The following is a 22765-nucleotide window of genomic DNA, read 5'->3' on the forward strand; positions in this document are numbered from 1 at the left end:
CCTACTCCTGCACCCTACCTCCTGCCCAGACCCCGCACCTCCAACCCGCTCCTGCACCCTACCTCCTGTCCAAACCCCGCACCTCCAACCCGCTCCTGCACCCTACCTCCTGCCCAGACCCCGCACCTCCAACCGCCTCCTGCACCCTACATCCTGCCCAGACCCCGCACCTCCAACCCGCTCCTGCACCCTACCTCCTGCCCAGACCCCGCACCTCCAACCCACTCCTGCACCCTACCTCCTGTCCAAACCCTGCACCTCCAACCCGCTCCTGCACCCTACCTCCTGCCCAGACCCTGCACCTCCAACCCACCCCTACACCCTACCTCCTGCCCAGACCCCGCACCTCCAACCCGCCCCTGAACCCTACCTCCTGCCCAGACCCCGCACCTCCAACCCGCTCCTGCACCCTACCTCCTGCCCAGACCCCGCACCTCCAACCGCCTCCTGCACCCTACCTCCTGCCCAGACCCCGCACCTCCAACCCGCTCCTGCACCCTACCTCCTGCCCAGACCCCGCACCTCCAACCTACTCCTGCACCCTACCTCCTGCCCAGACCCCGCACCTCCAACCCGCTCCTGCACCCTACCTCCTGCCCAGACCCCGCACCTCCAACCCGCTCCTGCACCCTACCTCCTGCCCAGACCCCGCACCTCAAACCGCATCCTGCACCCTACCTCCTGCCCAGACCCCGCACCTCCAACCCACTCCTGCACCCTACCTCCTGACCAGACCCCGCACCTCCAACCCACTCCTGCACCCTACCTCCTGCCCAGACCCCGCACCTCCAACCCGCTCCTGCACCCTACCTCCTGCCCAGACCCCACACCTGCAACCGCCTCCTGCACCCTACCTCCTGCCCAGACTCCGCACCTACAACCCGCTCCTGAACCCTACCTCCTGCCCAGACCCCGCACCTCCAACCCGCTCCTGCACCCTACCTCCTGCCCAGACCCCGCACCTCCAACCCACTCCTGCACCCTACCTCCTGCCCAGACCCCGCACCTCCAACCGCCTCCTGCACCCTACCTCCTGCCCAAACCCTGCACCTCCAACCCACTCCTGTACCCTACCTCCTGCCCAGACCCCTCACCTCCAACCCACTCCTGCACCCTACCTCCTGTCCAAACCCTGCACCTCCAACCCGCTCCTGCACCCTACCTCCTGCCCAGACCCTGCACCTCCAACCCACCCCTACACCCTACCTCCTGCCCAAACCCCGCACCTCCAACCCGCTCCTGCACCCTACCTCCAGCCCAGACCCTGCACCTCCAACCCGCCCCTGACCCTACCTCCTGCCCAGACCCCGCACCTCCAACCCGCCCCTGAACCCTACCTCCTGCCCAGACCCCGCACCTCCAACCCGCTCCTGCACCCTACCTCCTGCCCAGACCCCGCACCTCCAACCGCCTCCTGCACCCTACCTCCTGCCCAGACCCCGCACCTCCAACCCGCTCCTGCACCCTACCTCCTGCCCAGACCCCGCACCTACAACCTACTCCTGCACCCTACCTCCTGCCCAGACCCCGCACCTCCAACCTACTCCTGCACCCTACCTCCTGCCCAGACCCCGCACCTCCAACCCGCTCCTGCACCCTACCTCCTGCCCAGACCCCGCACCTCCAACCCGCTCCTGCACCCTACCTCCTGCCCAGACCCCGCACCTCAAACCCACTCCTGCACCCTACCTCCTGCCCAGACCCCGCACCTCCAACCCGCTCCTGCACCCTACCTCCTGCCCAGACCCCACACCTCCAACCGCCTCCTGCACCCTACCTCCTGCCCAGACCCCGCACCTCCAACCCGCTCCTGAACCCAACCTCCTGCCCAGACCCCGCACCTCCAACCCACCTCCTGCCCAGACCCTGCACCTCCAACCGCCTCCTGGACCCTACCTCCTGCCCAGACCCCGCACCTCCAACCACCTCCTGCACCCTACCTCCTGCCCAGATCCCGCACCTCCAACCCACTCCTGCACCCTACCTCCTGCCCAGACCCCGCACCTCCAACCCGCTCCTGCACCCTACCTCCTGTCCAAACACCGCACCTCCAACCCACTCCTGCACCCTACCTCCTGTCCAAACCCCGCACCTCCAACCCGCTCCTGCACCCTACCTCCTGCCCAGACCCCGCACCTCCAACCGCCTCCTGCACCCTACATCCTGCCCAGACCCCGCACCTCCAACCCGCTCCTGCACCCTACCTCCTGCCCAGACCCCGCACCTCCAACCCACTCCTGCACCCTACCTCCTGTCCAAACCCTGCACCTCCAACCCGCTCCTGCACCCTACCTCCTGCCCAGACGCTGCACCTCCAACCCACCCCTACACCCTACCTCCTGCCCAAACCCCGCACCTCCAACCCGCTCCTGCACCCTACCTCCAGCCCAGACCCCGCACCTCCAACCCGCCCCTGACCCTACCTCCTGCCCAGACCCCGCACCTCCAACCCGCCCCTGAACCCTACCTCCTGCCCAGACCCCGCACCTCCAACCCGCTCCTGCACCCTACCTCCTGCCCAGACCCCGCACCTCCAACCGCCTCCTGCACCCTACCTCCTGCCCAGACCCCGCACCTCCAACCCGCTCCTGCACCCTACCTCCTGCCCAGACCCCGCACCTCCAACCTACTCCTGCACCCTACCTCCTGCCCAGACCCCGCACCTCCAACCTACTCCTGCACCCTACCTCCTGCCCAGACCCCGCACCTCCAACCCGCTCCTGCACCCTACCTCCTGCCCAGACCCCGCACCTCCAACCCGCTCCTGCACCCTACCTCCTGCCCAGACCCCGCACCTCCAACCCGCTCCTGCACCCTTCCTCCTGCCCAGACCCCGCACCTCCAACCCGCTCCTGCACACTACCTCCTGCTCAGACCCCGCACCTCCAACCCGCTCCTGCACCCTACCTCCTGCCCAAACCCTGCACCTCCAACCCACTCCTGCACCCTACCTCCTGCCCAGACCCCGCACCTCCAACCCGCTCCTGCACACTACCTCCTGCCCAGACCCCGCACCTCCAACCCGCTCCTGCACCCTACCTCCTGCCCAAACCCTGCACCTCCAACCCACTCCTGCACCCTACCTCCTGCCCAGACCCCTCACCTCCAACCCACTCCTGCACCCTACCTACTGCCCAGACCCCGCACCTCCAACCCACCCCTACACCCTACCTCCTGCCCAGACCCCGCACCTCCAACCCGCTCCTGCACCCTACCTCCTGCCCAGACCCCGCACCTCCAACCCGCTCCTGCACCCTACCTCCTGCCCAGACCCCGCACCTCCAACCCGCACCTGCACACTACCTCCTGCCCAGACCCCGCACCTCCAACCCGCTCCTGCACCCTTCCTCCTGCCCAGACCCCGCACCTCCAACCCGCTCCTGCACCCTACCTCCTGCCCAGACCCCGCACGTCCAACCCACTCCTGCACCCTACCTCCTGCCCAGACCCCGCACCTCCAACCCGCTCCTGCACCCTACACCCGCCCAAACACCGCACCTCCAACCCGCTCCTGCACCCTACCTCCTGCCCAGACCCCGCACCGCCAACCCGCTCCTGCACACTACCTCCTGCCCAGACCCCGCACCTCCAACCCGCTCCTGCACCCTACCTCCTGCCCAAACCCTGCACCTCCAACCCACTCCTGCACCCTACCTCCTGCCCAGACCCCTCACCTCCAACCCACTCCTGCACCCTACCTACTGCCCAGACCCCGCACCTCCAACCCACCCCTACACCCTACCTCCTGCCCAGACCCCGCACCTCCAACCCGCTCCTGCACCCTACCTCCTGCCCAGACCCCGCACCTCCAACCCGCTCCTGCACCCTACCTCCTGCCCAGACCCCGCACCTCCAACCCGCACCTGCACACTACCTCCTGCCCAGACCCCGCACCTCCAACCCACTCCTGCACCCTACCTCCTGCCCAGACCCCGCACCTCCAACCCACTCCTGCACCCTACCTCCTGTCCAAACCCCGCACCTCCAACCCGCTCCTGCACCCTACCTCCTGCCCAGACCCCGCACCTCCAACCGCCTCCTGCACCCTACATCCTGCCCAGACCCCGCACCTCCAACCCGCTCCTGCACCCTACCTCCTGCCCAGACCCCGCACCTCCAACCCGCTCCTGCACCCTACCTCCTGCCCAGACCCCGCACCTCCAACCCACTCCTGCACCCTACCTCCTGTCCAAACCCCGCACCTCCAACCCGCTCCTGCACCCTACCTCCTGCCCAGACCCCGCACCTCCAACCGCCTCCTGCACCCTACATCCTGCCCAGACCCCGCACCTCCAACCCGCTCCTGCACCCTACCTCCTGCCCAGACCCCGCACCTCCAACCCACTCCTGCACCCTACCTCCTGTCCAAACCCTGCACCTCCAACCCGCTCCTGCACCCTACCTCCTGCCCAGACCCTGCACATCCAACCCACCCCTACACCCTACCTCCTGCCCAGACCCCGCACCTCCAACCCGCCCCTGAACCCTACCTCCTGCCCAGACCCCGCACCTCCAACCCGCTCCTGCACCCTACCTCCTGCCCAGACCCCGCACCTCCAACCGCCTCCTGCACCCTACCTCCTGCCCAGACCCCGCACCTCCAACCCGCTCCTGCACCCTACCTCCTGCCCAGACCCCGCACCTCCAACCTACTCCTGCACCCTACCTCCTGCCCAGACCCCGCACCTCCAACCTACTCCTGCACCCTACCTCCTGCCCAGACCCCGCACCTCCAACCCGCTCCTGCACCCTACCTCCTGCCCAGACCCCGCACCTCCAACCCGCTCCTGCACCCTACCTCCTGCCCAGACCCCGCACCTCAAACCGCATCCTGCACCCTACCTCCTGCCCAGACCCCGCACCTCCAACCCACTCCTGCACCCTACCTCCTGACCAGACCCCGCACCTCCAACCCACTCCTGCACCCTACCTCCTGCCCAGACCCCGCACCTCCAACCCGCTCCTGCACCCTACCTCCTGCCCAGACCCCACACCTGCAACCGCCTCCTGCACCCTACCTCCTGCCCAGACTCCGCACCTACAACCCGCTCCTGAACCCTACCTCCTGCCCAGACCCCGCACCTCCAACCCGCTCCTGCACCCTACCTCCTGCCCAGACCCCGCACCTCCAACCCACTCCTGCACCCTACCTCCTGCCCAGACCCCGCACCTCCACCGCCTCCTGCACCCTACCTCCTGCCCAAACCCTGCACCTCCAACCCACTCCTGTACCCTACCTCCTGCCCAGACCCCTCACCTCCAACCCACTCCTGCACCCTACCTCCTGTCCAAACCCTGCACCTCCAACCCGCTCCTGCACCCTACCTCCTGCCCAGACCCTGCACCTCCAACCCACCCCTACACCCTACCTCCTGCCCAAACCCCGCACCTCCAACCCGCTCCTGCACCCTACCTCCAGCCCAGACCCTGCACCTCCAACCCGCCCCTGACCCTACCTCCTGCCCAGACCCCGCACCTCCAACCCGCCCCTGAACCCTACCTCCTGCCCAGACCCCGCACCTCCAACCCGCTCCTGCACCCTACCTCCTGCCCAGACCCCGCACCTCCAACCGCCTCCTGCACCCTACCTCCTGCCCAGACCCCGCACCTCCAACCCGCTCCTGCACCCTACCTCCTGCCCAGACCCCGCACCTCCAACCTACTCCTGCACCCTACCTCCTGCCCAGACCCCGCACCTCCAACCTACTCCTGCACCCTACCTCCTGCCCAGACCCCGCACCTCCAACCCGCTCCTGCACCCTACCTCCTGCCCAGACCCCGCACCTCCAACCCGCTCCTGCACCCTACCTCCTGCCCAGACCCCGCACCTCAAACCCACTCCTGCACCCTACCTCCTGCCCAGACCCCGCACCTCCAACCCGCTCCTGCACCCTACCTCCTGCCCAGACCCCACACCTCCAACCGCCTCCTGCACCCTACCTCCTGCCCAGACCCCGCACCTCCAACCCGCTCCTGAACCCAACCTCCTGCCCAGACCCCGCACCTCCAACCCACCTCCTGCCCAGACCCTGCACCTCCAACCGCCTCCTGGACCCTACCTCCTGCCCAGACCCCGCACCTCCAACCACCTCCTGCACCCTACCTCCTGCCCAGATCCCGCACCTCCAACCCACTCCTGCACCCTACCTCCTGCCCAGACCCCGCACCTCCAACCCGCTCCTGCACCCTACCTCCTGTCCAAACACCGCACCTCCAACCCACTCCTGCACCCTACCTCCTGTCCAAACCCCGCACCTCCAACCCGCTCCTGCACCCTACCTCCTGCCCAGACCCCGCACCTCCAACCGCCTCCTGCACCCTACATCCTGCCCAGACCCCGCACCTCCAACCCGCTCCTGCACCCTACCTCCTGCCCAGACCCCGCACCTCCAACCCACTCCTGCACCCTACCTCCTGTCCAAACCCTGCACCTCCAACCCGCTCCTGCACCCTACCTCCTGCCCAGACCCTGCACCTCCAACCCACCCCTACACCCTACCTCCTGCCCAAACCCCGCACCTCCAACCCGCTCCTGCACCCTACCTCCAGCCCAGACCCCGCACCTCCAACCCGCCCCTGACCCTACCTCCTGCCCAGACCCCGCACCTCCAACCCGCCCCTGAACCCTACCTCCTGCCCAGACCCCGCACCTCCAACCCGCTCCTGCACCCTACCTCCTGCCCAGACCCCGCACCTCCAACCGCCTCCTGCACCCTACCTCCTGCCCAGACCCCGCACCTCCAACCCGCTCCTGCACCCTACCTCCTGCCCAGACCCCGCACCTCCAACCTACTCCTGCACCCTACCTCCTGCCCAGACCCCGCACCTCCAACCTACTCCTGCACCCTACCTCCTGCCCAGACCCCGCACCTCCAACCCGCTCCTGCACCCTACCTCCTGCCCAGACCCCGCACCTCCAACCCGCTCCTGCACCCTACCTCCTGCCCAGACCCCGCACCTCCAACCCGCTCCTGCACCCTTCCTCCTGCCCAGACCCCGCACCTCCAACCCGCTCCTGCACACTACCTCCTGCTCAGACCCCGCACCTCCAACCCGCTCCTGCACCCTACCTCCTGCCCAAACCCTGCACCTCCAACCCACTCCTGCACCCTACCTCCTGCCCAGACCCCGCACCTCCAACCCGCTCCTGCACACTACCTCCTGCCCAGACCCCGCACCTCCAACCCGCTCCTGCACCCTACCTCCTGCCCAAACCCTGCACCTCCAACCCACTCCTGCACCCTACCTCCTGCCCAGACCCCTCACCTCCAACCCACTCCTGCACCCTACCTACTGCCCAGACCCCGCACCTCCAACCCACCCCTACACCCTACCTCCTGCCCAGACCCCGCACCTCCAACCCGCTCCTGCACCCTACCTCCTGCCCAGACCCCGCACCTCCAACCCGCTCCTGCACCCTACCTCCTGCCCAGACCCCGCACCTCCAACCCGCTCCTGCACACTACCTCCTGCCCAGACCCCGCACCTCCAACCCGCTCCTGCACCCTTCCTCCTGCCCAGACCCCGCACCTCCAACCCGCTCCTGCACCCTACCTCCTGCCCAGACCCCGCACGTCCAACCCACTCCTGCACCCTACCTCCTGCCCAGACCCCGCACCTCCAACCCGCTCCTGCACCCTACACCCGCCCAAACACCGCACCTCCAACCCGCTCCTGCACCCTACCTCCTGCCCAGACCCCGCACCGCCAACCCACTCCTGCACCCTACCTCCTGCCCAGACCCCTCACCTCCAACCGCCTCCTGCACCCTACCTCCTGCCCAGACCCCGCACCTCCAACCCACTCCTGCACCCTACCTCCTGCCCAGACCCCGCACCTCCAACCCGCTCCTGCACCCTACCTCCTGCCCAGACCCCGCACCTCCAACCCGCTCCTGCACCCTACCTCCTGCCCAGACCCCGCACCTCCAACCCGCTCATGCACCCTACCCCCGCCCAAATCCTGCACCTCCAACCCGCTCCTGCACCCTACCTCCTGCCCAAACCCTGCACCTCCAACCCACTCCTGCACCCTACCTCCTGACCAGACCCCGCACCTCCAACCCGCTCCTGCACCCTACCTCCTGCCCAAACCCTGCACCTCCAACCCGCTCCTGCACCCTACCTCCTGCCCAGACCCCGCACCTCCAACCCACTCCTGCACCCTACCTCCTGCCCAGACCCCGCAACTCCAACCCACTCCTGCACCCTACCTCCTGCCCAAACCCCGCACCTCCAACCCACTCCTGCACCCTACCTCCTGCCCAGACCCCGCACCTCCAACCCGCTCCTGCACCCTACCTCCTGCCCAGACCCCGCACCTCCAACCACCTCCTGCACCCTACCTCCTGCCCAGATCCCGCACCTCCAACCCACTCCTGCACCCTACCTCCTGCCCAGACCCCGCACCTCCAACCCGCTCCTGCACCCTACCTCCTGTCCAAACACCGCACCTCCAACCCACTCCTGCACCCTACCTCCTGTCCAAACCCCGCACCTCCAACCCGCTCCTGCACCCTACCTCCTGCCCAGACCCCGCACCTCCAACCGCCTCCTGCACCCTACATCCTGCCCAGACCCCGCACCTCCAACCCGCTCCTGCACCCTACCTCCTGCCCAGACCCCGCACTTCCAACCCACTCCTGCACCCTACCTCCTGTCCAAACCCTGCACCTCCAACCCGCTCCTGCACCCTACCTCCTGCCCAGACCCTGCACCTCCAACCCACCCCTACACCCTACCTCCTGCCCAAACCCCGCACCTCCAACCCGCTCCTGCACCCTACCTCCAGCCCAGACCCTGCACCTCCAACCCGCCCCTGACCCTACCTCCTGCCCAGACCCCGCACCTCCAACCCGCCCCTGCACCCTACCTCCTGCCCAGACCCCGCACCTCCAACCCGCTCCTGCACCCTACCTCCTGCCCAGACCCCGCACCTCCAACCGCCTCTTGCACCCTACCTCCTGCCCAGACCCCGCACCTCCAACCCGCTCCTGCACCCTACCTCCTGCCCAGACCCCGCACATCCAACCGCCTCCTGCACACTACCTCCTGCCCAGATCCCGCACCTCCAACCCACTTCTGCACCCTACCTCCTGCCCAGACCCCGCACCTCCAACCCGCTCCTGCACCCTACCTCCTGCCCAGACCCCGCACCTCCAACCCGCTCCTGCACCCTACCTCCTGCCCAGACCCTGCACCTCCAACCCACTCCTGAACCCTACCTCCTGCCCAGACCCCGCACCTCCAGCCCGCCCCTGCACCCTACCTACTGCCCAGACCCCGCACCTCCAACCCGCTCCTGCACCCTACCTCCTGCCCAGACCCCGCACCTCCAACCGCATCCTGCACCCTACCTCCTGCCCAGACTCCGCACCTCCAACCCGCTCCTGCACCCTACCTCCTGCCCAGACCCCGCACCGCCAACCCGCTCCTGCACCCTACCTCCTGCCCAGACCCCGCACCTCCAACGGCATCCTGCACCCTACCTCCTGCCCAGACTCCGCACCTCCAACCCGCTCCTGCACCCTACCTCCTGCCCAGACCCCGCACCTCCAACCCGCTCCTGCACCCTACCTCCTGCCCAGACCCCGCACCTCCAACCCGCTCCTGCACACTACCTCCTGCCCAGACCCCGCACCTCCAACCCGCTCCTGCACCCTACACCCGCCCAAACACCGCACCTCCAACCCGCTCCTGCACCCTACCTCCTGCCCAGACCCCGCACCTCCAACTGACTCCTGCACCCTACCTCCTGCCCGGACTCCGCACCTCGAACCCGCTCCTGCACCCTACCTCCTGCCCAGACCCCGCAGCTCCAACCCGCTCCTGCACCCTACCTCCTGCCCAGACCCCGCACCTCCAACCCGCTCCTGCACCCTACCTCCTGCCCAGACCCCGCACCTCCAACCCGCTCCTGCACCCTACCTCCTGTCCAAACACCGCACCTCCAACCCGCTCCTGCACCCTACCTCCTGCCCAGACCCCGCACCTCCAACTGACTCCTGCACCCTACCTCCTGCCCAGTCCCCGCACCTCCAACTGACTCCTGCACCCTACACCCGCCCAAACCCCGCACCTCCAACCCGCTCATGCACCCTACCCCCGCCCAAACCCCGCACCTCCAACCCGCTCCTGCACCCTACCTCCTGCCCAGACCCTGCACCTCCAACCCGCTCCTGCACCCTACCTCCCGCCCAGACCCCGCACCTCCAACCCGCTCCTCCACCCTACCTCCTGCCCAGACCCCGCACCTCCAACTGACTCCTGCACCCTACCTCCTGCCCAGTCCCCGCACCTCCAACTGACTCCTGCACCCTACACCCGCCCAAACCCCGCACCTCCAACCCGCTCATGCACCCTACCCCCGCCCAAACCCCGCACCTCCAACCCGCTCCTGCACCCTACCTCCTGCCCAGACCCCACACCTCCAACCCACTCCTGTACCCTACCCCCGCCCAAAACCTGCACCTCCAACCCGCTCCTGCACCCTACCTCCTGCCCAGACCCCGCACCTCCAGCCCGCCCCTGCACCCTACCTCCTGCCCAGACCCCGCACCTCCAACCCACTCCTGCACCCTACCTCCTGCCCAGACCCCGCACCTCCAACCCACTCCTGCACCCTACCTCCTGCCCAGACCCCGCACCTCCAACTGACTCCTGCACCCTACCTCCTGCCCAGACCCCGCACCTCCAACCCGCTCCTGCACCCTACCTCCTGCCCAGACCCCGCACCTCCAACCCGCTCCTGCACCCTACCTCCTGCCCAGACCCCGCACCTCCAACCCGCTCCTGCACCCTACCTCCTGCCCAGACCCAGCACCTCCAACCCACTCCTGCACCCTACACCCGCCCAAACCCCGCACCTCCAACCCGTTCCTGCACCCTACCTCCTGCCCAGACCCCGCACCTCCAACCCGCTCCTGCACCCTAAATCCTGCCCAGACCCTGCACCTCCAACCCGCTCCTGCACACTACCTCCTGCCCAGACCCCGCACCTCCAACCCGCTACTGCACCCTACCTCCTGCCCAGACCCCGCACCTCCAACCCGCTCCTGCACCCTACCTCCTGCCCAGACCCCGGACCTCCAACCCACTCCTGCACCCTACACCCGCCCAAACCCCGCACCTCCAACCCGCTCCTGCACCCTACCTCCTGCCCAGACCCCTCACCTCCAACCCGCTCCTGCACCCTACCTCCTGCCCAGACCCCGCACCTCCAACCCGCTCCTGCACCCTACCTCCTGCCCAGACCCCGCACCTCCAACCCACTCCTGCACCCTACCTCCAGCCCAGACCCCGCACCTCCAACCCACTCCTGCACCCTACCTCCTGCCCAGACCCCGCACCTCCAACTGACTCCTGCACCCTACCTCCTGCCCGGACTCCGCACCTCGAACCCGCTCCTGCACCCTACCTCCTGCCCAGACCCCGCAGCTCCAACCCGCTCCTGCACCCTACCTCCTGCCCAGACCCCGCACCTCCAACCCGCTCCTGCACCCTACCTCCTGCCCAGACCCCGCACCTCCAACCCGCTCCTGCACCCTACCTCCTGTCCAAACACCGCACCTCCAACCCGCTCCTCCACCCTACCTCCTGCCCAGACCCCGCACCTCCAACTGACTCCTGCACCCTACCTCCTGCCCAGTCCCCGCACCTCCAACTGACTCCTGCACCCTACACCCGCCCAAACCCCGCACCTCCAACCCGCTCATGCACCCTACCCCCGCCCAAACCCCGCACCTCCAACCCGCTCCTGCACCCTACCTCCTGCCCAGACCCTGCACCTCCAACCCGCTCCTGCACCCTACCTCCCGCCCAGACCCCGCACCTCCAACCCGCTCCTCCACCCTACCTCCTGCCCAGACCCCGCACCTCCAACTGACTCCTGCACCCTACCTCCTGCCCAGTCCCCGCACCTCCAACTGACTCCTGCACCCTACACCCGCCCAAACCCCGCACCTCCAACCCGCTCATGCACCCTACCCCCGCCCAAACCCCGCACCTCCAACCCGCTCCTGCACCCTACCTCCTGCCCAGACCCCACACCTCCAACCCACTCCTGTACCCTACCCCCGCCCAAAACCTGCACCTCCAACCCGCTCCTGCACCCTACCTCCTGCCCAGACCCCGCACCTCCAGCCCGCCCCTGCACCCTACCTCCTGCCCAGACCCCGCACCTCCAACCCACTCCTGCACCCTACCTCCTGCCCAGACCCCGCACCTCCAACCCACTCCTGCACCCTACCTCCTGCCCAGACCCCGCACCTCCAACTGACTCCTGCACCCTACCTCCTGCCCAGACCCCGCACCTCCAACCCGCTCCTGCACCCTACCTCCTGCCCAGACCCCGCACCTCCAACCCGCTCCTGCACCCTACCTCCTGCCCAGACCCCGCACCTCCAACCCGCTCCTGCACACTACCTCCTGCCCAGACCCCGCACCTCCAACCCGCTCCTGCACCCTACACCCGCCCAAACACCGCACCTCCAACCCGCTCCTGCACCCTACCTCCTGCCCAGACCCCGCACCTCCAACCCACTCCTGCACCCTACCTCCTGCCCAGACCCCGGACCTCCAACCCACTCCTGCACCCTACACCCGCCCAAACCCCGCACCTCCAACCCGCTCCTGCACCCTACCTCCTGCCCAGACCCCTCACCTCCAACCCACTCCTGCACCCTACCTCTTGCCCAGACCCCGCACCTCCAACTGACTCCTGCACCCTACCTCCTGCCTAGACTCCGCACCTCCAACCCGCTCCTCCACCCTACCTCCTGCCCAGACCCCGCACCTCCAACTGACTCCTGGACCCTACCTCCTGCCCAGTCCCCGCACCTCCAATTGACTCCTGCACCCTACACCCGCCCAAAGCCCGCACCTCCAACCCGCTCATGCACCCTACCCCCGCCCAAACCCCGCACCTCCAACCCGCTCCTGCACCCTACCTCCTGCCCAGACCCTGCACCTCCAACCCACTCCTGCACCCTACCTCCCGCCCAGACTCCGCACCTCCAACCCACTCCTGCACCCTACACCCGCCCAAACCCCGTACCTCCAACCCGCTCCTGCACCCTACCTCCTGCCCAGACCCCTCACCTCCAACCCGCTCCTGCACCCTACCTCCTGCCCAGACCCCGCACCTCCAACCCGCTCCTGCACCCTACCTCCTGCCCAGACCCCTCACCTCCAACCCACTCCTGCACCCTACCTCCTGCCCAGACCCCGCACCTCCAACCCACTCCTGCACCCTACCTCCTGCCCAGACCCCGCACCTCCAACTGACTCCTGCACCCTACCTCCTGCCCAGACTCCGCACCTCCAACCCGCTCCTGCACCCTACCTCCTGCCCAGACCCCGGACCTCCAACCCACTCCTGCACCCTACACCCGCCCAAACCCCGCACCTCCAACCCGCTCCTGCACCCTACCTCCTGCCCAGACCCCGCACCTCCAACCCACTCCTGCACCCTACCTCCTGCCCAGACCCCGCACCTCCAACTGACTCCTGCACCCTACCTCCTGCCCAGACTCCGCACCTCCAACCCGCTCCTCCACCCTACCTCCTGCCCAGACCCCGCACCTCCAACTGACACCTGCACCCTACCTCCTGCCCAGTCCCCGCACCTCCAACTGACTCCTGCACCCTACACCCGCCCAAACCCCGCACCTCCAACCCGCTCATGCACCCTACCCCCGCCCAAACCCCGCACCTCCAACCCGCTCCTGCACCCTACCTCCTGCCCAGACCCCTCACCTCCAACCCGCTCCTGCACCCTACCTCCTGCCCAGACCCCGCAGCTCCAACCCGCTCCTGCACCCTACCTCCTGCCCAGACCCCGCACCTCCAACCCGCTCCTGCAACCTACCTCCTGCCCAGACCCCGCACCTCCAACTGACTCCTGCACCCAACCTCCTGCCCAGACTCCGCACCTCCAACCCGCCCCTGCACCCTACCTCCTGCCCAGATCCCGTACCTCCAACTGACTCCTGCACCCTACCTCCTGCCCAGTCCCCGCACCTCCAACCCACTCCTGCACCCTACCTCATGCCCAGACCCCGCACCTCCAACCCACTCCTGCACCCTACCTCCTGCCCAGACCCCGCACCTCCAACCCACTCCTGAACCCTACCTCCTTCCCAGACCCCGCACCTCCAACCCGCTCCTGCACCCTACCCCCGCCCAAACACCGCACCTCCAACCCGCTCCTGCACCCTACCTCCTGCCCACACCCCGCACCTCCAACCCACTCCTGCACCCTACCTCCTGGCCAGACTCTGCACCTCCAACCCACTCCTGCACCCTACCTCCTGCCCAGACCCCGCACCTCCAACTGACTCCTGCACCCTACCTCCTGTCCAGACTCCGCACCTCCAACCCGCTCCTGCACCCTACCTCCTGCTCAGACCCCGCACCTCCAACCCGCTCCTGCACCCTACCGCCACCCAAACCCCGCACCTCCAACCTGCTCCTGCACCCTACCTCCTGCCCGGACCCCGCACCTCCAACCCGCTCCTGCACCCTACCTCCTGCCCAGATTACCCACCTCCAACCCATTCCTGCACCCTACACCCGCCCAAACCCCGCACCTGCAACCCGCTCCTGCACCCTACCTCCTGCCCAGACCCCTCACCTCCAACCCGCTCCTGCACCCTACCTCCTGCCCAGACCCCTCACCTCCAACCCGCTCCTGCACCCTACCTCCTGCCCAGACCCCGCACCTCCAACCCGCTCCTGCACCCTACCTCCTGCCCAGACCCCGCACCTCCAACCCGCTCCTGCACCCTACCTCCTGCCCAGACCCCGCACCTCCAACCCGCTCCTGCACCCTACCCCTGCCCAAACCACGCACCTCCAACCCGCTCCTGCACCCTACCTCCTGCCCAGACCCCGCACCTCCAACCCGCTCCTGCACCCTTCCTCCTGCCCAGACCCCGCACCTCCAACCCGCTCCTGCACCCTACCTCCTGCCCAGACCCCGCACCTCCAACCCGCTCCTGCACCCTACCTCCTGCTCAGACCCCGCACCTCCAACCCGCTCCTGCACCCTACCCCCACCCAAACCCCGCACCTCCAACCTGCTCCTGCACCCTACCTCCTGCCCGGACCCCGCACCTCCAACCCGCTCCTGCACCCTACCTCCTGCCCAGACTCCGCACCTCCAACCCACTCCTGCACCCTACACCCGCCCAAACCCCGCACCTGCAACCCGCTCCTGCACCCTACCTCCTGCCCAGACCCCTCACCTCCAACCCGCTCCTGCACCCTACCTCCTGCCCAGACCCCGCACCTACAACCTGCTCCTGCACCCTACCTCCTGCCCAGACCCCGCACCTCCAACCCGCTCCTGCACCCTACCCCCGCCCAAACCCCGCACCTCCAACCTGCTCCTGCACCCTACCTCCTGCCCAGACCCTGCACCTCCAACCCACTCCTGCACCCTACCTCCTGCCCAGACCCCACACCTCCAACCCACTCCTGCACCCTACACCCGCCCAAACTCCGCACCTCCAACCCGCTCATGCACCCTACCGCCGCCCAAACCCCGCACCTCCAACCCGCTCCTGCACCCTACCTCCTGCCCAGACCCCTCACCTCCAACCCGCTCCTGCACCCTACCTCCTGCCCAGACCCCGCACCTCCAACCCACTCCTGCACCCTACCTCCTGTCCAGACTCCGCACCTCCAACCCGCTCCTGCACCCTACCTCCTGCTCAGACCCCGCACCTCCAACCCGCTCCTGCACCCTACCGCCACCCAAACCCCGCACCTCCAACCTGCTCCTGCACCCTACCTCCTGCCCGGACCCCGCACCTCCAACCCGCTCCTGCACCCTACCTCCTGCCCAGACTACCCACCTCCAACCCATTCCTGCACCCTACACCCGCCCAAACCCCGCACCTGCAACCCGCTCCTGCACCCTACCTCCTGCCCAGACCCCTCACCTCCAACCCGCTCCTGCACCCTACCTCCTGCCCAGACCCCTCACCTCCAACCCGCTCCTGCACCCTACCTCCTGCCCAGACCCCGCACCTCCAACCCGCTCCTGCACCCTACCTCCTGCCCAGACCCCGCACCTCCAACCCGCTCCTGCACCCTACCTCCTGCCCAGACCCCGCACCTCCAACCCGCTCCTGCACCCTACCCCTGCCCAAACCACGCACCTCCAACCCGCTCCTGCACCCTACCTCCTGCCCAGACCCCGCACCTCCAACCCGCTCCTGCACCCTTCCTCCTGCCCAGACCCCGCACCTCCAACCCGCTCCTGCACCCTACCTCCTGCCCAGACCCCGCACCTCCAACCCGCTCCTGCACCCTACCTCCTGCTCAGACCCCGCACCTCCAACCCGCTCCTGCACCCTACCCCCACCCAAACCCCGCACCTCCAACCTGCTCCTGCACCCTACCTCCTGCCCGGACCCCGCACCTCCAACCCGCTCCTGCACCCTACCTCCTGCCCAGACTCCGCACCTCCAACCCACTCCTGCACCCTACACCCGCCCAAACCCCGCACCTGCAACCCGCTCCTGCACCCTACCTCCTGCCCAGACCCCTCACCTCCAACCCGCTCCTGCACCCTACCTCCTGCCCAGACCCCGCACCTACAACCTGCTCCTGCACCCTACCTCCTGCCCAGACCCCGCACCTCCAACCCGCTCCTGCACCCTACCCCCGCCCAAACCCCGCACCTCCAACCTGCTCCTGCACCCTACCTCCTGCCCAGACCCTGCACCTCCAACCCACTCCTGCACCCTACCTCCTGCCCAGACCCCACACCTCCAACCCACTCCTGCACCCTACACCCGCCCAAACTCCGCACCTCCAACCCGCTCATGCACCCTACCGCCGCCCAAACCCCGCACCTCCAACCCGCTCCTGCACCCTACCTCCTGCCCAGACCCCTCACCTCCAACCCGCTCCTGCACCCTACCTCCTGCCCAGACCCCGCACCTCCAACCCACTCCTGCACCCTACCTCCGCCCAGACCCTGCACCTCCAACTGACTCCTGCACCCTACCTCCTGCCCAGACCCCGCATCTCCAACCCGCTCCTGCACCCTACCTCCTGCCCAGACCCCGCACCTCCAACCCGCTCCTGCACCCTACCCCCACCCAAACCCCGCACCTCCAACCCACTCCTGCACCCTACCTCCTGCCCAGACCCCTCACCTCCAACCCGCTCCTGCACCCTACCTCCTGCCCAGACCCCTCACCTCCAACCCGCTCCTGCACCCTACCTCCTGCCCAGACCCCGCACCTCCAACCCGCTCCTGCACCCTACCTCCTGCCCAGACCCCTCACCTCCAACCCGCTTCTGCACCCTACCTCCTGCCCAGACCCCGCACCTCCAACCCGCTCCTGCACCCTACCCCCGCCGAAACCACGCACCTCCAACCCGCTCCTGCACCCTACCTCCTGCCCAGATCCCGCACCTCCAACCCGCTCCTGCACCCTACCTCCTGCCCAGACCCCGCACCTCCAACCCGCTCCTGCACCCTACCTCCTGCCCAGACCCCACACCTCCAACTGAGCCCACTCCCTGGCAGCGCCCTCCCACACATTGAACCTCTCCATAGCCTAGGGTGGCCCCAGAAGAGTTAATTTGGTGAGGGGAACCCTGGCACCATGAGTTGCATGAGTGAAGTGTGTCCCTCTTTTTTTTGTCGGCTTCTCCTTTAGGGGTGGCACGGCCCCTCATTGGTCTGCTTTGCACCCTGACGTGCCATAGTGGCATAGTGGGCAGGATTTATACACAGCTGGCCATCTGAAACGAGAGTCGCACTTTACGCTCTGGGGTCATAGTTTTAAGTGGCTGGGAACAGTCAAAGGTTGCAGTTTATTTTCTGTTTGCATCTTTCAGGAAAAACATAAATAGGAATGAATACCCGTGAAGTACTGATAAATCTAGGGCTGGCCAGGCTGGAGAAAACACCAGCTACCCGTAGGGCTACAGCTACACTAAGAAATTTTTCCGGAAAAGAAAATGCAAATAGAGTGCTCATTTGCATATCTCATGCTCTCATTTGCATATTTTCTTCTGATCCTTTTTGTGGAAGAGGTTTTTGCACAAAAAAGCACTGTGTAGATGGCGCCTTGTTGCGCAAAAAACCCCTTTTGCTCAAGATCCCTTCTTCCTCAATTTTTGAGGTTCCTTGGTAGTCACTGGAGGCTGGCATGGAAAGGAAGTGGTGGACGTGGTCATAGGTCCACTGAAGTGAATAGAGCTCTTCTGACGCACGCCAGTCCAGGAACTGATCCCGGGTAGAATGAGACTCCGTTCTGACTGGAGCAAGAGGAGGGAGCCCCACCCTGGACTCCAGCCCCCTTTCTAGTGCCACCATCTAGAAGTTAATGGGTAGATGTGGACAGCACATTCTGCAGGCAGAAGCATGAGTACTAAATAGGAAAGTGAGCTGAGGGAGACCAAGATGGGGATTCCATATAGAGCCAAGGGATGAGACTTCTCAGGCCTGGAGTCTCTTCAGAAAAGGCCCATGATGGAAATGGGAGGTTAGTACCTCTGAAATCGGACACATGAAATGATGGGCAACAGAGCTGTTCAACGCCAGTGGGTGACTTGGTAGCCAAGCAATTCAAGAGACTATAATGACTCCTATAAAGAGTCTCCACTCGGACTCCCAATAGAAGGCTGGTGCTGCTCGATGCCCAGTAGCTACCATCTCTGAATGCTCTGCAGGGCTGGCCTTACCATGAGGTGAACTGAGGCGGCTGCCTCAGGTGCCAAGACTGTGGGGGGGGGGGGGGGGGTGCCACTAGGACCCAGAATGGAGAAAATTGTGTCTGCTGCTGGTGCATATGTATTCTCTCTGCTCTAGATGCAGAGATGGTGGAGTGCTGTGCTGAAGGAAGCAGGGCACAAGAGACATAACAGGCAGGCAGGAGAAAAAGGAGCATGGGGGCGTCATTTGAGCTCCCCGCCTCAGGTGCCAAAATGTTGTGGGCCGGCCCTGATACTCTGCAAAGCAGAATTGAGGGAGCCAACCTGACCTATGGTCTAGACCAGCCAGATATAAATTCAGAGCCGTTCCTGAGAGGGGGGCTATGTCTACACTGCAGAGAAAAGTCGGAAAAAGATCCGCAAATTGCGAACCGCAATTTGTGTATCTTTTTTCTGCTTTTTTTTCCCCCAAAAGAGGCTTTTTTGAAATTTGGCCCGTCTATAAAAGGCCAAATTTCGGAAAAAAACTCCTCTTTCAAAACACCCCTTATTCCTCTCACCGAGAGGAATACAGGGATGCCAGAAGAAACTGTTCCGAAAAAACGGCTGCGTTCCTTGGACACAGCAGAGCTTTTCCGGTATCCCAGAAAAGCTCTGCAGTCCAGACATAGCCTGGGAGGAGTTCAAGGGAGGAAATGGTGACCATCCTAGACAGGAGAGACAGAGATATTCTGGAGTCATAACCATATCCATCCTGGTCTATAGTCAATGGCAAAACAGAATTCCCCATTGAAAACCTGGTGAAGGCAGGTTATTCCCCATTTCAGCTACTAAAAATGTCGGTGTCAAGGCCAGGACTTGGTGCTGGGAGATTAGTAAACAGAAGGCGTTCCTAGTACATCCCAAGGAACCAGAATCTCAGGATGCAGCGCCCAGAGAATCCCTTTTGGGAGGAGGGGGAACATTCAGCTCTCAGTGGAAGAAGCTCACTCACCTTTTGTGAGGATTTTATTGATGAAGCAGAGGCCAACCATCACAAGCTGAGCCTTCAGGTCCCCCAGAGTCTGTTTCAGGCTGACAAAACTTGAGCTCTCCTCACACTTCAGACTGACTACAGGTTCCGTGCAGGCTCCCAACTTCTTGAGCTTTGGGAATTCCTAGCAGGGCAGAAACATTTTTAAAAAGTCCCCTCAGCATTCACTGAAACATGCCACAGGGCAGGTTGCTGGTACCCTTCCTTCCATGGGCTCGTACCGTCCTCCACAGAGACACTAAGGGTATGTCTAGACTACATGGCTCTGTCGCCAGAGCCATGTAGATTAGTTTACTAGACATACCCAAATGAAGCAGCGATTTAAATAATCACCGCTTCATTTAAATTAAAAAGGCTGCTGCGCTGAGCTGATCAGCTGTTTGTCGGCTCAGCGCGCTAGTCTGGATGCTCCGCGGTCGACATCAAAGACATTTGTTGACCACCCCAGTAAACTTTATCCCATGAGGCATAACGGGGAAGTCAACAGTCTTTGATGTCGACCGCGGAGTGTTCAGACTAGCGCACTGAGCCGACAAACAGCTGATCGGCTCAGCGCGGCAGCCTTATTAATTTAAATGAAGCGGCGATTATTTAAATCACTGCTTCATTTGGGTATGTCTAGTAAACTAATCTACATGGCTCTGGCGCCAGAGCCATGTAATCTAGACATACCCTAAGTGTACTGGAATCAGGCCTGCAATGAATTTTTCTATTTCAGCCCTCTCACCAATCAGTTCTGAGGAAGGACAAAGTCTGTAAGTATCAAGGGGTCCATGTCAAGAGGAGCATAGTGTTTAACCTTCAGCAGACATTTTATATCTTGGTACTGGAAGGCTGCTACTTGTGCGTGTCCGTGCCCTTATTTTTTGGAAAATGTATGGAACTGTGCTGGAAATATTTGCAAGGTTTGTGCATGCAGAAGGATGTGGCACAGCTGATTGTACAGCATAGAATCATAGAATCATAGAGCTGGAAGAGATCTCAGGAGGTCATCAAGTCCAGCCCCCTGCCCAAGGCAGGACCAATCCCAACTAAATCATCCCAGCCAGGGCTTTCTCAAGCTGAGACTTAAAAACCTCTAGGGATGGAGATTCCACCACCTCCCTAGGTAACCCATTCCAGTGCTTCACCACCCTCCTAATGAAAAAGCTTTTCCTAATATCCAACCTAGACCTCCCCCACTGTAACTTGAGACCATTGCTCCTCATTCTGCCATCCATCACTACTGTGAACAGCCTCTCTCCAGCCTCTTTGGAACCTCCCTTCAGGATGTGGAAGGCTGCTATCAAATCCCCCCTCACTCTTCTCTTCTGAAGACTAAACAAACCCAAATCCCTCAGGGTATGTCTACACTACCCTCCTATTTTGAAATAGGAGGGTAATGTAGGCATACCACAATTGCAAATGAAGCCTGGGATTTGAATTTCCCGGGCTTCATTTGCATAAACTGGGCGCCGCCATTTTTAAATCCCCGCTCGTTCGAACCCCGTGCCGCGCGGCTACACGCGGCACGAACTAGGTAGTTCGAACTAGGCTTCCTAGTTCGAACTACCGTTACTCCTCAAACTACCGTTACTCCTTTGCCGAACTGCCACTTAGCCATTCGGTCCCCAGCCTGTAACTATGCTTGGGATTCTTCCGTCCCAAGTTCAGGAGTCTACACTTGTCCTTGTTGAACCTCATCAGATTTCTTTTGGCCCAATACTCTAATCTGTCTAGGTCACTCTGGACCTATCCCTGTCCTCCAGCATATCTACCTCTCCCTGTAGCTTAGTGCCATCTGCTGTCCCACCCCCTGGCTTGAAGAGGTTTCCATCATCTCCAGAGTTTATCGTTTGGTTCAGTGGCTCTCAGCAGCCCCATACACGTATCGTTTCACCACCCGTGACATCGTTTCACTACCTGTGAGGCAGGTGGCATTTGCCTCAGTGCAGAGAGCCTATTCGGCAGCCGATATACCACTTAAGTACCTCTTATGCCCTCAAAATAGGGTTTAAATAGTGCACAGGCCTCGGCACAGGCTGGAATACCCCTTTTTTGTGGAAAACAAATCTCTTCTGTCTACACTGGCCCTTTTGCGCAAAAGTTTTTCGGAAAAAGACTTTTGCCCGAACGGGAGCAGCCTAGTATTTCCTCAAAAAGCTCTGACAATCTTACATGAGATCATCAGTGCTTTTGCGGAAATTCAAGCGGCCAGTGTAGACTGCTGGCAAATTTTTCCGCAAAAGGAGATGATTTTGCGGAAAAACTTGCCAGTCTAGACACAGTCTAGACACAGCCCTAGTGTATGCCTGAAAGAACATTAACAGGTTGATGTGGCTACTCAAATGGTCTAATTTGTTACTGTCTCACTGGCAGATGAATTTCCAAAGCTGAGGCTGTTTAAAAACACTGAGTTTGAGCCTCTTTTGATTTAGAAATTTGGCCTGGTTCTGTTAACTTCGGGCGAGGGGTAGGGGGAGGCTATGTTGATTTCCACTTGCCTTGAGGCAGGGTCTTTGGAGTTCACTCATTCTCAAGGGGGCTGTGGTCATGTTGCTTTGAGGGTTGGAAGATTCCAAACCTTCAGATGGAATTGTGGAGAAACACTCCCCCTATTTTGTAGCTTACTAAATTAGGAGCCAGACTGATAAGTTTGTTTACACAGCCTGACATGGCTAAGCTTTTGGCTGCACAATGTTCCTCATACAAATTTGAATTAGAAGATTCTCATCTGTTGATTCTTCCATATAAAGACTCAAAGAACCATATGTTTAGTGAAACAAAAGACAGGACTATGCAGCACTTTAAAGACTAACAAGATGGTTTATTAGGTGTTGAGCTTTCGTGGGCCAGACCCACTTCCTCAGATGATCTGAGGAAGTGGGTCTGGCCCACGAAAGCTCAACACCTAATAAACCATCTTGTTAGTCTTTAAAGTGCTGCATAGTCCTGTCTTTTGTTTCAGCTAGACCAGACTAACATGGCTGCATCTCTATCTCTATTCTGTGTGTTTAGTGAGTTTCTCTTGTCCCTACCTTCATCCCAGGTGCTTTACAAAAATCTGGTGGTGTCT

At 63.5% G+C, this 22765-nt stretch overlaps 1 protein-coding gene across 2 annotated transcripts in view; it reads right to left on the reverse strand.

The window, feature by feature from the left end:
* Window positions 1-22765, reverse strand: part of LOC102461130 (E3 ubiquitin/ISG15 ligase TRIM25-like) — a 54168-nt gene that overhangs the window by 10936 nt on the left and 20467 nt on the right. For both annotated transcript variants that reach the window (XM_075903701.1, XM_025178160.2), the window contains exon 5: window positions 19672-19834. In XM_075903701.1, the coding sequence (XP_075759816.1) occupies window positions 19672-19834 (163 nt within the window). The remainder of the gene's footprint in view (window positions 1-19671; window positions 19835-22765) is intronic.

Source organism: Pelodiscus sinensis, chromosome 20 (assembly GCF_049634645.1).
Source record: "Pelodiscus sinensis isolate JC-2024 chromosome 20, ASM4963464v1, whole genome shotgun sequence".
NCBI lineage: Eukaryota > Metazoa > Chordata > Testudines > Trionychidae > Pelodiscus > Pelodiscus sinensis.